Source organism: Protopterus annectens, chromosome 10.part0, assembly GCF_019279795.1.
Source record: "Protopterus annectens isolate FY-2018-M chromosome 10.part0, PAN1.0, whole genome shotgun sequence".
NCBI lineage: Eukaryota > Metazoa > Chordata > Ceratodontiformes > Protopteridae > Protopterus > Protopterus annectens.
The window spans coordinates 1,555,820,908-1,555,838,683 of record NC_056744.1 but is presented as its reverse complement, the minus strand read 5'-3'; the positions used below and the strand labels follow the sequence as shown (position 1 = coordinate 1,555,838,683).

At 40.6% G+C, this 17,776-nt stretch overlaps 1 protein-coding gene across 1 annotated transcript in view; it reads right to left on the bottom strand.

Moving 5' to 3' along the window:
• LOC122813724 (eosinophil peroxidase-like) overlaps nucleotides 1-17,776 on the bottom strand; it is a 341,523-nt gene that overhangs the window by 182,393 nt on the left and 141,354 nt on the right. Inside the window, exon 6 of the mRNA XM_044086190.1 lies at nucleotides 13,277-13,634. Coding sequence (XP_043942125.1) covers nucleotides 13,277-13,634 — 358 coding nt within the window. The remainder of the gene's footprint in view (nucleotides 1-13,276; nucleotides 13,635-17,776) is intronic.

The window sequence follows — 17,776 nt, the reverse complement described above, 5'->3', positions numbered from 1 at the left end:
TTAAGAGGCAGGATTTGCCCTTAACAAAGCCGAACTGGGTAGGATCCAGTGTCTGTAGGTCCCCAATATCTTTATTTATGAGGTCAATGATGATCCTTTCCATAGCTTTGCAGACCAAGCTAGTCAGGCTTATGTGGCGATAGTTTACAGGATCCGTTGAGGCACCACCTTTGTGGAGAGGGACCACTGTTGCTGTACGACACTCTTTGGGTATATATCCTGTATTAAGGCTGAGATTGAACAGTAGTTTTATGTTTGGGTTTAGCTCTTCTTGGAGTTCATGTAGGACGCAGCCCGGGACACCATCTGGTCCCATTGATGCTGTGTTTTTTGCTTTGGAGAGGGCAGCTCTTACCTGAGCATCTGAGATGTCAGGGGGGCAGCACTCTGCTGGGATAGATATTTGCCCTTTTGGTAGGGGGGGGAGAAGTTTGCACTGAACCTGTCAGCTAGGATGTTGGCAATGTCTGTGGGTTCGGTGCATTTTTTGTCATTTTGGACTAATTCTGAGCATATCTGGGAATTCCCACCCAGGTTCCTAACATAACTAAAGAAAGCCTTGTGATTATCCTTAGTGTCCTGTGCAATTTTTCTCTCAAAGCTGGCCTTAGACGATTTTATGAGTGCCCTTAGTTTTTTGCTAATACTGATCAGAGATGCCTTCCCTTTTTGGGATTTTGCCTTCTATTGTATAGTTTGTTTATGGCTGGGGTCCACCAGACAGGACGCCTGCCTTTGGAGGATTGGGTCTTGGTTTTATTTGGGATTGCATGATCCATGCATTCCTAAAGGTGTTCATAGAATGCGTTTATAAAGGATTCTGCGGTCTGGGCCATATTTTCCACAGGCCCGGGGGCTTTGAAGGATTCCACCTCAGTTTTGAGGAGTGTGAAATTTGCTTTAGAGAAGTTTTTCACTGTGGTTTTCAGGGCAGGGGGTGGAGTCGGGATGTGAATATCCAGTGAGATTAGTTTATGGTCTGATCTTACCAGTGAGGGATACACTTCTGGTCTGGAGCATAGAGTCCCCATTTTGGTGATGATCAGGTCCAGTACGTTTTCCCCTCTTGTGGGAGTGGTAACAAGTTGTTCCATAGCATTTGAGTTTATAAATTCTAGGAACCTTTGGGCTAGGGTGTTGAAGCTAGAGTAATGCTCCAAGTCTATGTTTGGGTAGTTGAATTCGCCCAATATAATGGTGTTTGGAGAGACCTTCATATTTTCCAGTGTTCTCAGGAAGGCGGAGTGGGGTTCCTGGGTTTGGGAGGGTGGTCTGTAGCAGGCTATAAACTGGAAGGCAGTTTTACCCACTGTTAGTTGCACATGAATAGTCTCTGATGCTTTGTGCTGTGCCACCAACCTGGAGGTGTGGGTATCTTTGACGAATATTGATACTCCCCCTCCTTTTGTGGTTTGGTCCAAGTTTTGGGGCCGAAAAGCATGGTATGAGCTATAACCTGGTAGTGCTGGGGTGCTCTCGGGAGCCTTGAACCAGGTTTCTGTTACTGCACAGATATCGATGTTCTCCATGCTAAGGAGAGTTTTGAGTGCGTGCATCTTGAGGCTTAGACTTCTGGCATTGAGTAGCATTACTCTTAGTTTCTTATCCCTTGTGATACCTATGGAGGTGGGTTTGTCTTTTGAGCCTTGCCTAAAAAAGGCACTTTGGAGGTAGCAAGACCCTTTGCCAATATCCGAAAGCCCAGGGGTGACAGGTGCAAGCTGTCCCTAGCAAAGCATCATGGCTTGTCGAGCATGTCATCCCAGGCTGACAGGCATTGGATCCCCTTTGAATGACACCAATACTTAAGCCAATTGTTGAAATTGATCATCTTGTCTTCATATTGTGGCATCTTCATGTTGTTTGCATTCATTTGTATAACAAGTATTTCCACTTTTAACTATTTAATACTGCATGTATGCATAGCCTTTCTCCACTCATTCTATTTACATAGCTTTGGCCTTTCTACAGAACAAAGCAAAAGCACAGGACTGGAGAAGTGCATTCATTTTTTCTGTGTTTATGTCTAGCCTGCCCTCTAAGAGCCATAGGTTGACATTACAGCCTCATACCCTAAACTGACTGCGGAAGATGCTGACAGAAGACTGATATTCTCCTCCTGTAGACATTGCAATACAGACAGATAAATCCTTTAGTAATGATCCTATTATTTGTGTACCACAACTATAGTGAGTTACCACATAACTGTTGTGTCATCCCATTATTACCACACAACTAATACCTCTCAACTGTACCTCATTACGAGGAATGTACCTCATTTGGGGGTCTTAAAAAGTTCATGTTGCATGAAGTTCCACATTGAAAGGATCTGTAACACATCCAGTGTTATGAGTTTTTTCACTGATATCCAGGGTAAATAGAAATGAATCACATTAATTCATTAAAAGATTTTTATGGGAGTGAAACCAGCACATTTTAACCATCATATAACCTTCCTAGTATCAAATGATAGTAAGCCATTAGTATGTTTTCCACATTTTGCCTATTTGTCGCACATTATGAGGGCAGCTGTTCCTCATTTTGGAAATGGAAGGTTTAGAGCCATGGTCTTGTGTCATCCCTCCACCAGCTTTTCAGTGGTGCAGGTTTCTCTTATAATAGCAATGGTCACCGGTTCTCTTGCATCATTGTTTGAAGCCCCCCCCATATTCCATTTGAGATTCCTTACATTGCACAGTAATACTACCCAGCCATCTTCTGACTCCTTGTTTGTTCTTCTGGTCTTTTCTGTACTTTGTTTCTCCTGCCTGAGTACATGCTCATCGATTTTGTTTCTCTGACATCCTCATAACTCCTGGTATCCTACGTCCTGATATCAGTTTCACTGTAGCCTCATATCTCCTGGCATCCTAAGCCCTGATATCAGTTTCAGTGTAGCATCATATCTCCTGGCATCTTAAGTCTTGATATCAGTTTCACTGTAACCTCATATCTCCTCGATTTCTAAGCTCCTCCTATCAGTTGCAATGTAACCTTCTATCTCCTGGTTCCCTAAGCCTTATACCACTTTTACTGTAACCTCCCATGTCCTGGTTCCCTAAGCCATCATATCAGGCTTTACTGTAACCTCATAGCTCCTGGTTCCCTAAGCCCTTATACCTGTTTTCACTGCAATCTCATAACTTCTAGCACCGTACGCCCTCATACCAGGTTTCACTCTACTTCATATCTCCTGGTTCCCTAAGTCCTAGTACCAGTTTCACTGTAACCTTGTATCTCCTGGCACTCTCAGCCCTCATATCCATTTCACTGTAACCTCATACGTCTTGGTTCCCTAAGATCTCATACCAGTTTCACTGTAACTTCATATCAGACGGTGCAGTGGTGCAGTGGTAGTGTTGTCGCCTCACAGCAAGAGGTTCTCCGGATTGATTCTTGGCTGGGGTGCCTTCTGTGCAGAGTCTGCATGTCCTCCCTGCTTTTGTGTTGGTTTTCTTCTGGGTGCTCCGGTTTCCTCCCACCTTCAAAGACATGCATCTGGAGCATTTCTTCCCGGGCCTCTGCTGAAAACTGGCTTTGTTCCAAGTTGGACTTTCCCGGTTAACAAACATTAAATAAATAAATAAATAAATAAATAAATAAATATCTCCTGGCAACCTAATCCATCATACCAGTTTCACTGTAACCTCATATTTCCTGTGTCTCTAAGCGACCCTACCAGTTTCACTGTAACCTCACATGTCCTTCACTATCATTGTTGCAGTAGTCAATACATAAGGGATGTCCTGCTCCAGGCAGCCCGTTGCTTGGCCAGTATAGATAAGCTTAAAAGAGATCTTGTTTGCACCATACATCACATTTATGCTCCTCACACATAATGTAGGGTGTAAAAGGGACATACAGACACAACTACCCAGAACTTCTTTTGCTGCCAGTTTGAACACCATTGTTGCCAGTTGGTTTGAACATTTTGTTGCTGTACTGAATATTTAGCAACACCATACAAGTGCCTCATTGAGGTTATTTTTCTTTTTCATTTTATTTTTAAATTAACTTTCTTGGTCTTGTATTTTTTTATCACTACCTAGAGTTCATGTCATCCAAGAAGGGAAAATGTCAGTGTGGGAGGCAGATTCCCTGTAAGGATCATCATGAACAGTGTCTTTTTTGCTTGGGCTCTTCCCATGACCATGCCTCTTTTAGTATTTGTAAGGCATTTGTGCCTAAGACACTCAGAAACCATTTGTCTTCCCTGGCCATTTAGCTTGAAAACCAATGGCTTTGACAGTTAGCTCAGGGTACTATGGTGAAATCCTTTAACACCGAGATACTCCTGCTAAGTAAGAAGAAGGCAAAGAAGTCTCAGCCAGTTTCTTTGGCTGTCAATCCTCTACAAGATGTCCCTCTAGAAGAAGATAATAGCTTTATAGGTTGACTGGTGTTTATGTCAGATTCCTGTGCTAAGACCCCATCAAAGGCCGGCATGGAGCTGTCTTTTCTCACATTCTCTGAGGCTTGGCAGGCATTTGCTACAGACATCAAGGGAAACCACAGTTGATTATCTTGGAAGGTTCTTGATGGATTTACAGATATTGGTCAGAGAGGAAGATCCAGTTCTTCTCAGATCCTGCCAAGGGTTGGAACCTCCAGTATTTGCTAGGGCTGATGTTCCCGCTAAGAAAAGACAAAAACTGAAGCATGTTTCCATCTGTCCTATGGATCTTCAAAAGGAATGTGGCAGGAGTTTACTCAGGGCTTGTTCTCTGCCTTAATAGCCCTACATCCTCCTCAAGGGGTTTCAGTACCCACTCCTCTTTGAACCTCTACCCCTTCTAAATGGTTTAGAGAACCAGATTCCTCGCATGAGGATTCCTTGTCTGGTGAGGGGTCTTTGTCCTATTCTTCAAAGATGCCTTCACCTTTTCTTATGGTTCTGATGATGAGGAGTCTGTTAACCTTGAGTCTCCTTTCGAGGAATTGTCCTTTAGGGGCACAGTTGTTAGGATGATAAAATTATTTAAGTGGGATTCTTCTCAAGTGTTGGATATTCAGAGAAAATATTATGAGTTGCTTCAGGTGGATACTCCTAAACCATCGGCAGTTCCTCCTCTTTTGGCTGCCTTGTTTGATACTTTCATTGCTGCTTCCAAGCCTTATAATTCTCATCATCCTGCTCTAAAGAAACCTGACAGGTTCTATAAGGTTCCTTAGGATTGTCTGTTTTTATTTAAATGTCCTTCTGCTGATCCTGCTGTGGTGTCAGTCTCTTCTAACAAACCTTTAAAACTTTTACCCTCTTCCAAACTTTTGTCTTCTGATAAGGATAACAGAACAATGGAGAGGATTGGCGAGGAAGTTTACACTGCTTCTACTTTGGCCTTTAGGGCTATTAATTATCAGACCCACATGACCAGGAATGCTCTGGCCTTGATGGCTCAAGCCAGGCAGTTTATCTCTGCCCTCCTTGATTCTGATGGCATATCCTCTGCCTTAGCTATTTTGAGTTTTGCTTCACAAATGGCTTGCACTCTATTAAGTGCAGCTGTGATGCTGCTGACACCTCTTCTAGGGCTGCGGCTTTTAGGTCTGTTATGCAGGATTGTTCTTGGCTTCATCTCCAGTCTCTTCTTGAAGACATTAAGGCCAAGTTGTTGGATATTCCTTTGGATAATGCTCATTGTTTTGGGGCTGCTACTGCTGACTTGTTTAAGTCTCTTCAAGAGAAAGGCAAAATCTTGCAAGACCTTAAATATATTTCTGTCTGTCCTATCCCTAAGTTCAAAAGAAATTATCCTTCTAGATCTCCTTTTGTTCATAGGCAAACCTGCCAGGCCTCTAAGGGCAGGAAGGTTGTGAGGCAGGCCCCCTCTGCTAAGGCTTCTTAGATTTCTGTGGCTCAGAAACCTCCTTTATCTGATAAGTCTGCTTCTGTTAGATGATTCACCCCCCCCCCCCACCTTTAAACCATGTTTCTTTGTCCCTTCGGTTCTGCCTTTGTCTTCCAAACTGACATCTCATCACTTCAGACTCTTGAGTTCTTTCTATCAGCCATCATGGTTACTTCATGATATGGAATTCTCTCCCTACCTTTTTGGGGATTCCTCAACCTTCTCTAGAACAACTTTCTCATCTCCTGGAGGTTCAAGGGTCACTGTTGAACTAAGGGACTATTCAACCTGTCTCCCCCTTCCCAAGTGGGACAGCAATTGTATTCCAGGATGTTACTTTTCAAACTCTGTTTCCTCTTTTTTTACCTGAGGCTTTTCTGGTGTCCTTGGATCTGAAAGATGCTTACCTTCACATCCCTATACACCCTCTCATCAGGAAGTTTTATGTTTCTGTGTGTCTTTCTCTCATTTTCAGTTTTCTGCTTTTCCCTTTGGCCTCTCTAGTGTCCCAAGGGCATTCACAAAACGCCTGGCTCCTGTGATCACTTTCTGTAGGCTCCAAGGCCTTCAGATTTTAATTACTTAGATGACAGTATCACTGTAACCTCATATCACATTGTTTCCTTGCTAATGTTCTTAATCCCCCTTATGGCTAAGTCACCAGTCAACAAAACTATATCATAGGATCATAGGATGTTACTAGGTTAATGGTCCTGGAGCCTTTTTCAGGATAAGCATTCATACTTCAAGCTTCCCACTTATCAATGCCCATGGACTAGAGTGGCTTTGGTATATGCCTGTGATGTAGGGCATCTACAAACTGCATTGTATTCAATTATTGGTCTAATGAGGGATGAATATAGTGATACTGTGATCTTAGATCTAGATGTCATGCCCTTATTTACAAGTTGTACCACATAAAAGGATTTTCTCACTACCATGGGCACATGGTAATTAAAGTTCAGTTTACTGTCAACCTGAGCTCCCAACTCCCTTACCTTTGGCTCTACGCTTAGGGAAGTGTTATCAATGTTATAATTTACAAGGGTAGTCATCTTCCAAAAACGTATAATTATGCATTTTTTTGCACTGCATTTTAGGCCATGGTTCTGGCACCTGTTATTTGTGTGTGTCAGACCTTTCTAGAGGATATCTACATCTTTAGTGGATTCACTGATTGCACACAACTTGGATTCATCAGCAAATTTGGTCAATCAAAGGCCCTCTACATTTGCCTTGACCTCACAGAAGTCTATTCCAAACTGGAGAGGTCCCAGTACTCAGCCCTGTGAGACACAGCTAGTAACAGGCTTCTTGGTGGAGGTGGATTCCCCTACCCTAACTTTGTGTGTCTTATCTGTGAGCTATTTGGCTATCCATTAAGTAACATAGGAATTTATGCTTAAATTTGTGAGTTTGTCAATATTACCCAGGTACGGTATTTTTTCTAATGCCTTTGCCAGGTCAGGGTAGGCAGTATGTATCATTTTGTCCTTGCCCATGGCTCTAGTGACCTTCTCAAAGAAGTCCACCAAGTTTAGTAGGTGTGACCTGTCTCTGATGAAATGAAATTGTGATGGTTTCAATGTCTGAAGATTTCCTATGTCTTTGTTTATGAGGTCCACAATAATTCTTTCCATGGCCTTGCAGATAATAATAATTAAACTTATGGGTCTGTCATTCCCTGGATCTGTTGTTGGATCACCTTTGTGTAGAGGGATCACATTTGCAGTCCATCATTCCCTAGGGATGAAGCCTGTTTGGAGGTTGTAGTCAAATAGAGATTCTAATGGACCTGATAGGTCATGTTTCAAGCTATTTATTCCCCTTTCCTCTCACTGGTTCTCTTCTGTCTAAGTTCCAGGTCAGTGTCACAACTGTTCCTTCCTGATACCTTTGCAGTTTCATTGGCACTATCCTGCCCTCTTTATTGTCACAGACAGTTGCTTCTCTCACCCTGCAGCAATTGGCATTATTTTACAGCCCTCTTGATCTCATATTCAACGCCCTCCCCACTGTTGCCCACTCCTATCAGGTCCTTTCACTTTTTCCTGTGCAGATTTTCACAGAATGTCCAGTTTTTTGCCTTATAGTGTTGGTCTTTTTCGCATAAAAATTTAGTTTTTTTGAGAAATCACTGGGATGATCTAAGAATTAAAAGTCACTAGATAATGATATGCATTTGAGTTTCAGACTTCATATCCTTCAGAAAATGAATGCTAACACAAATCCTGTTATTCTGCTAGCTTTCTAAGTTTATAAGAGCAATATTTAAAATGTGTCCCTATTTTTGGGCCTTTTTCTCCCCATTATGTCAGGCTTTGTCCAGATTTTTTGCACTAAGAGGTTGAGAGGTATGCACCAAGGTCTGCCAAGGGTTAAGCAGTGATCTTCTTTCTAGCACACTGCAGAATAAATGTTTGTATGTTGTTTATCAAGGTCTGCTTTCTGAGAGTATTAGTAAAGAAGTAAGTGGTAATGATAGGAAGTGACTATTTCAGAGTACAGGGTTTGATTCCTTCCACCTTCATTTGCCTACTGAGTGATTCTGAACAAGGCTCACCCTGGAAAAAGGACAGTTGTGTCCAGTGGGTTTACCCAGTTCACAAACAGGTAAGAATAAATATAAAAATAAATGATGTAGAAGAGTGATCAGTCCTAAACAGATCAAACTTAAGCTTTGTAAGGGTAAGAGTGCTAACAAATATGGTGAAGTGGAGAGTGAAAGGGGGGTGAAAAATAATTCTTAATGGATTTCTTAAATTAGCCACAAGGGCAAAGAATGGTGCCTTTTCACCATTATACGCATGGTTATTTAGGCAGCTTTAAAGCCAGAGCTGGGATTAGTGGTCTGGTCTATATTCCTTTAGTTTGGCTTGTAGGAGAACTGTGACAATAAATAAATGACACTGGAAAAGTCTATGAAAGTACACCTATAATGTCCCTAGTGTTCACTCACTTATAAATGGCTTTAGTTATTTAGGCCTAGTTTATTAGGCCATTTCCCTTTCCTTCTTCCCCTTCTCTACCCAATAACCCAATAAATGTTTTCTAAAGTTCCACAGCCACTCCTTAAGACAGGAAACGTACCCTTTGAACAAGTACTCAAAGGCTTCTTTTCTTTCCTCTCTTCTTAGGTGCTTGTTTGCCTTCTTAAAACTAACTTTCTTAGCTCTATGAAAATCATCTTATCCTCTACTCATCCTATTATATCTCCAGTACCTTTCCTATCTTTTCCCCTCCTCTCTCTCACTTATCCTTTCTTTTCCCCTCCTCTCTCTCACTTATCCTTTCTTTTAATCTAAGTACATCTAAAATATTGTTTCTCTGCTCATCTCAAAAAAAAAAAAAAAAAAAAAAAAAAAAATGTTTTTATATGTTATCGTTTTTATTTTCATTATATTTTTTATATCTGCATGCTGATTTGGACTGTCTTAAATTTTAGGTTGACTGATTTCCTATTTTATATTAAATTTGTAGCTTTTCTCCCCGAGCCTCTACTGAAAATGGACATGTATCCAGTTAGACTAGCCCGGTCAACAAATGTAAAATAAAAATAAATAAATAAAAGTTATAGAGAATTTGGATATACATGTAGTGCGAACCTGCTATTCATCACATAACAAGGATAAGGAATAGAAATAATTCTTGAGTTGGTTAGAAGATGGTAATTTCAAGATTTTAGCGATGGAAGATTGACTAGATGTGGGTCCTCAAGAAATAATTCAGCTAGATGTCTCCTGTTTGGAAAGGGGCATAGTACAATTGTGGAGTTTCTAAAGTCTGGGAAATATATACTAGTGTGAGAAAGGTTGCTATGTGCATGCGTCAGATAAATAAGAAAATTGTATGTCTGAGCTGGGTTTGCTGCTATTAGCAACCATTTTATAAGGTGGTTACTTTCACTTACGGCAGTTAAGTGGAAGTAAAAGGAGATTTGAAAAGAAAATTGTAGGTGACTGAGTTGGTGTTGCTGTTAAACAAAGAGGGTATGCGTGGATAACAACCTGGAAAGCGGGAGAACAGAAAACATTGGTTGTGCTTCGTGGACTGGAGTAGCCTTCCCCATTTAGATCAAAGGTTAATGCTTTTTTGTCTTATTGAATTGGCAGCTGACCTTTTTTTTCAGAAACTTTTAGGACTATGAAAAAGGGAAGCATTTTCATACTTAAATAAGAAGCTTTTTCAATGTTAACAAATTACTTGCATTTCTTTTGAATACAGGTGATATCAATCTAGCCAGATTGTCTTTGAGGTTGTTTGAGAAGCAGGCTTTACCATAGAATTGAAATGCATTAATTCCTGGGATGTGTGGTTGATGAGAAAGGAAGTATGAAGGAAGAGGCCAAATCTAGAATAAGAGGTGCTGCAGCCAACTGGCACAAAGTGTCAGAGGTAACATGTGACAGAAGAATGCCAACGAAGCTGGAAAGTAATGTGTACAAAACAGTAGTGTGCCTAGTGCTTTTGTATAGCACAGAAACCAGGTTAGTGAAGGCAGAGCAGCTGAGGAAGTTTGAGGTGACGTGACAAAGTGTTTTACATGGGTAGAAGGATGCACACTGTGAAGCAAAGACATTAGGACATCAGAGCAGAAGCCAAAGTAGCTGCAATTACACAAGTCAGGGAGAACTAATTATGGAGGTTCATTCATGTGTACAGGAAAGAGGAAAGTAATTTAGTAAAGCAGATTTGGGAGCGACAGTAGGAAGCCAAGAAAAGATGAAGATGTCCAGCCAAGAAGACCTGTAACAGGTGAGCATGATGATAAAGAAGGTAGGAGAGTGTCTCTAAACTGAAAGAAATGACAACAGTTAATGTGACACCCCAACCCCATGTGAAAATGTAAAAAAGGAGTTGATGATAATGCTGATAATGTTATGCAGGGCTATTCCATGGAGCACTATGGTCATAAACTCTCCTTTTCCATAAGGCAGACATGTCTGTTTTGTTGAGAATGTAGTACAAGTAATGGCATTCCATTCCTGTGCTGCAATTAGTCTGGATACTGAGACAGAACAGGGTTCCAATCAGTGGTAAGGAGAAGCAGCCACACAGATTTGCTACTGGTGGTTAGGAGTGAAGGCTCAGAAGTTAATGAGGGAGCCTGGGATTGCTTCTCTTTGTTCATAGGTTCATAGGTTAGTACTAAGCTAACAGCCCTTGCAAGCCATTTTAAGCCTAGCCAATTATCCCTTGTGAGATTCAAACCCTGCACCTTGTGTTTGTAAGGCAAACACCTTAACCATTCGGCCACCCTCCCAACCTTTTTGTGTTTGGTTGACAGTATGTGCTAGTGAGCATGAAGAGAATTAATTGAACTAAATGCATGGTTGGGTCAGTCTTTCACTTTAGTGTTTGGGACCTAGCTCAGTAAGGTATGATTCCCTGAAGCTATGTTAGTTTTGTAGACAAGAAAACTGTCTGCATAAATGAAATCCAGGACAGAATTTAGTAAGTGTGTATATGAGGCTGACATCACCCAGTTTAATTACATTGTGTTAGGTTACTAGAGACGCATTTGTCTTGACCATAGATGGTAGTAAAGGTTGATGGCATACCTCTCAACCTCTCAGCACAAAAAATCTGGACGGAGCCAAACAGAATGGGGGGACAAAGGCCCAAAAATAGGGACAGATTTTAAATATTGCTCTTATAAACTTAGAATGTTGCTAGAATAACAGGAGTTGTCTTAACATGCATTTTTCTGAACAATATGAAGTCTGAACACAAGTGTATATCATTATTTAGTGACTTCAGTCCTCAGATCATCCCAGTGATTTGCCAGAAAATCACACATTTTATAAGGAACAAATGAAAAATATGAGTAAAATCTGGACATTCCGGGAAAATCTGGGCAGTTAGAGGTATGGTTGATGGTGAGGCTGGAAGAGGACTGTAGATGATGGTGATTCTAAGCTTGAGAAGTCAGCTATTATTGACAGTCCAACTTGCTTAGTTCAGAGTGTGTAATGTTTCATGGTTCAGCAATAAGAGGTGTAGTTTGTTACAGAAAGAGGACATACCTCCACCATGAGCCTTGGGTGAAAGGCTCTACAAAAAAAAAAAAAATGATAACCTGATTCTATATTCTAAATAACGAAGAATTAGGGAATTTGGGTTGAGCCAAGATGTTGCAATTGTAATAATATTTAAGTTATGGGCTGCACATTGTGCTTCAAGTTTGAGACAAATGTTGACATTTCTCTCTAACAATCCATGCACTGGACTGATTCATTTTTTGAATCAGATGCTATATGTAGAAGAGATCTTGTTAACTTGCCTTTGGTGAGGGGGGGGGGGGGTATAGATTTGTATCACTGTTACCAGTTGCTAGTGGCATTAATCAAGGAGTGTGAATGGACAATGCGGCTTCTGGTAGAAAGGACCACACTAGGAGCGTGAGTGAGCAAGGCCTGTCTGGGATTGTTTTGTGGTAGTTGGCAAGTGTAGGCAAATCGAGGTTCTAACGCTCCCCTAGATAGGAATTACTCAAGAAGACAATACATATACAATGGCACCTTTTCCAAAAATTGGTCAGATAGTCACTGTTGTTTAAATAAGCCACATAAAGCTTCACATTATTTAGTATATTAATGAAATTACAGACTACTATGGTGAAAACTAGTAGGAAAAGACAGTTAGCTATGCAGTCCACTCAGAAAACCTATAGCTTTTTGTGCCTGCCTGTTGGCGGAGAGACAGTGAACTTTATTCATTAGGCCATTGACCCAGACTTAAAAATGGATCTGTATCAAAGAGGCATCAGCCTTAAAAGATAATAAATGAATACCTGGCCTCTTTTCTTATCAGTTGGTAGGTTAAGGGATCATGCTATTACTTCACTGGAATCAGGAACACAAGTAATACAATTGAATATATAGTATCACAGTTAGTGGACGAGATGCATAGATATTCTGATGGCACCACACATCCATCTCCCATGTATTGTTTAACAGTAAAAAAATCTGTTTATCATGGTGCCTTGCACTGATGTCAGAATGAGCTCTAATCTTGACCTCAGCACCTGTACCTTGCTGCGGTTGCTGACTCCACCTGTTAGTTATGGTATATCTGGATGGCCTAAATTGGGTTCTCAGACAAGATCTTGCATAGAGGTGGGGGACAAAAAAGAAAAAAGCTAGCTCTCTAATTAAATTTCCTGTCTTTTTCTATCTCCTGCTTGTTTAATGTTTGTCCCACCCTATTTAAAACCCCTAATATGTGTGGTAATCAACTACTTCTTCAGGTAGTGATTGCATCTTTTATTAATTTATTTTGTAAATAATTCTACCCCATTCCAAGTCTGAACCATCTCCATTATATTTGTGCTTTAATCCTGTGAACAGGCAGTGTATCCAAGTTCTTTTTCCAATAAGCAGATTAAACATTTCAGTTAGTTAATTATATAACTTTTTATACTTTACCAGCCAGAAAGCAGGGTATGCCATCAGATGAAAGATTCTTGGAAATCTTGTGGTTCAGTGGACAGGGGTTAGTTGATTGGTAGTTAAAGGGTGGTAGTGCCAATCCATCATCTGTGTAGTTCTGGTTTACTGCCAGTAATCCCAGGTCATTGCTCATGTTTCTCAAACGTAGTGCCATGGATGGTGTGCTTCCATACACCATGCTGGCATCGATGAAGGTTGTGAGTCCATTGATCTGCTCTCGTGTGTTGGGTTCACCAAAAAGGGAGCCTAGTTCTCCACTGCCACATACAGGAGAAGATCGGTAAAAGGGAATGCAAATATTGGTGTCATTAATCCTGGGGTCACCAGGGGGTACCTACAAAAATAAATGGTATGGTTATTTACATCTGCTTATGAAGACTGCATAAGAGCTGAAGCAACTTTTTGTTTTTTGTTTTATCATGGACTGTTTTTGACATAAAAATAAAAGTTTCTGGTCATCAATGTTTGTTTAAGCTGAGTACACAATCCAACATTCTAATAACATAGCTGTCCTCTTTTTCCTGTTCCAAAAGTGCTGGGTAAAAAGACTGTCTAGTGAAAGATGTTTTAGCTGCTTAGTAACTTAAAAATGAGAATGATCCTCTTCTGCAACCTGGACCTGCCATCTTACCCAATTGCTATGAGTTCAAAACCACTGCAGAGCAACAAAAGGATAAAAAAAGAAACCCATTTGTTCACTGTGTCTGCACTGTCTCTTACTTCATGGTGTCTGCACTGACTCTTACTTTGTGGTGTCCGCACTAACTCTTACTTCACGGTGTCTGAACTAACTCTTACTTCATGGTGTCTGCACTGACTCTTACTTCGTGGTGTCTGCACCGACTCTTACTTTGTGGTGTCTGCACTGACTCGTGCTTCATGGTGTCTGCACTGACTCTTATTTCATGGTGTCTTCACTGACTCTTACTTCATGGTGTCTGCACTGACTCTTACTTCATGGTGTCTGCACTGACTCTTACTTTGTGGTGTCCGCACTAACTCTTACTTCATGGTGTCTGCACTAACTCTTACTTCATGGTGTCTGCACTGACTCTTATTTCATGGTGTCTGCATTGACTCTTACTTCGTGGTATCTGCACTGACTCTAACTTCATGGTGTCTGCACTGACTCTTATTTCATGGTGTCTGCACTGACTCTTACTTTGTGGTGTCTGCATTGCTCCCATACAACATACAAATTCCAACACATTCTGCCTGATAAATTTCTGATAAACAGCACTAAAGAAAGCCACAGTACCAGTGGCATAAACTACAAATGACTATAAAGTACATTATGCACATATAGAACATTGTAGCTCTCATAACAATTTGGAAAATTTAAAAAAGTTTCTTTGCACAGTAAATAGTTAAAATAGTGATAGAAACTGTTTATTTTTTGAGAGTTTATCACATTGCAGAAATAAGTCTCATTTGGAGGATGGTAATTCTGTTTTTCCTGTGGGTAGTGGCTTATGCCCATGTGGATTTATTCATGAAGGTGAAAACAAAGAGTATAAATGACAATGCTAATTTCTAAATCACCAGTGCCCATGGTGGAGCTAAGAAAAGACATAGTTATTGAACAACAGTCTTGTTAGAAAACATTTTTATATATTAGCATTTGTACGGTGGCACCAATTTTTTTTCTTCCTCTTTTTTTTTTTTTTGGTTTCCCTCCCTTGTATCATGGTTACTGGTCTGGCCATCATGCCCTCTCCACACCAGGTTTGCCAGCTACTCCTTGCTCTGCCAGACATAACTACAGTAATTGCTGGGGCAGGTCATGGACTGAAAGCAACAGGGCTCGGCATGCCTGAGCTTCCATCCAGGGGGCTTATTTACTGGCCTACCCTATGTTCCTCCCCTTATTTGTTTTTGCCTTCTGGTCCAGTCTAAGGTAGGCATGTGCAATATAGGTTTGTGGCATATTGCCCCACCTCTGCAGCAGCTCGGTCAAGCCTACTGCTACCCCACTGACTACTTCTCCTGCTGACATCCCTAGTCTACACTGGAGATCATCAGACAGAGGCAACCACGAGCCATTCACCCCCCCCACCAGGATAGGCCATCCATCCCTCCCTGCCACTCCATCAGTCTCCCAAGTCACTAATAAAACTCAGGTCACCTGGGTCATAGTTAGGACTTCATCAGTCTATGCCACCAGAGCAGCAGCCTCTTCTTCCTCTTGTTTCTCCTAAATGTGTCCAGAAATGAATGTACTAGGTGCATGCAGACACCATGCATATAGCTATGTAAGTAGAATGTACTTCTGCCACAGATATTGTGACATTTTAAAATTTTTAGTTTTAGAATGCTCCATACTGCACTGGCAGCAGGGACTGGGGTACATGTATGTTTAATTTTTACAGTTTTTCTTTTATGAGGAATTGCATTTCATGAGGTTACCACCAATTTGGTAATAATGATGTTTTCAAATTGATTTCAAGGGCTCCTACCTATCCTTACAAGTGATAATCAATTTTACCAACAGAAAACTACAGTATTGGACTGTGGGCTTCAAGTTCATTAATTTGTTATTGGTTAATATTAAACTCCGGAGGCAGATTGAAAAGATTTATCTCTAAATGCACACTCCACCTTCTCCTAAAGTTTGTTTTTCTCCCTACAACATGGTTATAGTATTGTGTAGGTACCCGAAATCTGCTTGTACTTCATGAAACTTTCATTTCCTTGCCTTGGAATCAAAGGAAGGGAAAGACCATACACTTTTCTAAGCTTAACTTTTCATATAATTTACAGAAGAATTTGTCTATGTTTGCATGACATACCACAGAGCACACAGAAATCTATAGTTTACCCTGTCAGGTACTGCTGACGATCTTATGAGACTATTTCCTACTGATGGCACAAGCTCAGCAGATTTAGTAAAAAAGTCAGAGAGGTATGAAACTATTTTCCTCTGTCTTTTTTACAGAGAGGAAGAGAACTTACACTAATTCACGGTTGCTTCCAATGTAGCAATACCTTTTATAGCAAAACAGAGCAATTAGATCAGTCAATGGTTCAAAGGCAGTTGTCATCTCTTTTGATAAATTTACATAAGCAGCATCACAGTATTGAAATACTAAGTTTTAAACTTTAAATGTTTGTTGTTTATACTTGTTGTTGTGTCTTTCGGCTTTTCCCGGTTAGGGGTCGCCACAGCGGAACTCTGGTCTGCTAATGATTGGCAGTTGATTTTTATGTGCCTAGTTGCCAGCCTTGACGCACAACCTTCAATGAAGGTACGCCCATTCATGAATGTCTCCACGCAGAAGACGCTCTAGCTGAGAATCAAACCGGACAGCATCTTACTATGAGGCGACAACACTACCGCAGCACCACCACCGCGGATTGTTGTTGTTTATACTACTACTTTTCATTTTAAGATGAGCTAAATGTAGTATCAACGATATCTGTGACATTTAGAGGAAAGTCAAAACATATTGATTCTTGTAATGCTTGTAAAGTATCAACACATTTAACAGTTCATGCCATCCCACCATAATATGACACCTCTGCTCAAATCAAGACTTTTCTGCAGGAAAAGACAGGTGGCAATCCTACTAGGTGCAGTGATACTACTTATAAGAAGGTCTTTTAGCTTTCTTGTGACATTCTTACAGAGGATGCATATCTAGTACACAGATCCTTGGAAACAGGTATCTTCCACTGACTTTGGGTCAGTCCTTACACAAGTGGAGTGCACAATCATTTTCTAGTCTACAAAGGAAATGTAACAATTGGCGGCAACCATGATATACAGCTGAATTTACTTTGGCTTACATGTGCTATGAGCCCTTTCATTAAAACATTATGAAAGGGAAATCTGAAGTACTTTAACTAGCTATATAAACAGTTGTTTTTTGATGGTATCTTACTGGATGTTGAGTCAGTGTTTAGTAACATAGATTGGTCAATTATATTTTTAAATTTCTATATAAGAAGATGGTTTACCAGGTTCTGAAATGGTTTGAAGAAGTGGTATTTTGCTGCTGTGAAAGCACTAACCTTTTTATTTTTTACATCAATAAATTTACATGTGGTGTTTAGCCGTGGTGGTCGGAGCCTGAAAATTTTTTCTCTCTGTGTGTGAGTGCGTTCAACCTTTCCCTGATCTGCAACTCTGTGGCCTTCAATTGGCATATATAAGTAGCAGGGGTTATGGGGGTACAGTCCCAAAGCTTTTAGCACTTATTTTTTAAATTCATCTGCGGTTCACAGCCAAATCATTCTTACACTTTGTGATCGCAGTTATGTGACTTGATCAAAATACAACCAGAACTTCATTAGGAAGTAATTTTTGTTCACACTTATAGGTTCATAGGTTCAAAGGTTTATACTAGGCTATCTGCCCTAAGGCATTTATAAGCCTAGCCCAAAGTTTTGTGGCTTACGCCACCCCTTATATGAAAAAATACTGTACCCATTAGTTTGTTGTGCCTCTGTCCAGCAGTGACACAGAGATGATTCCCG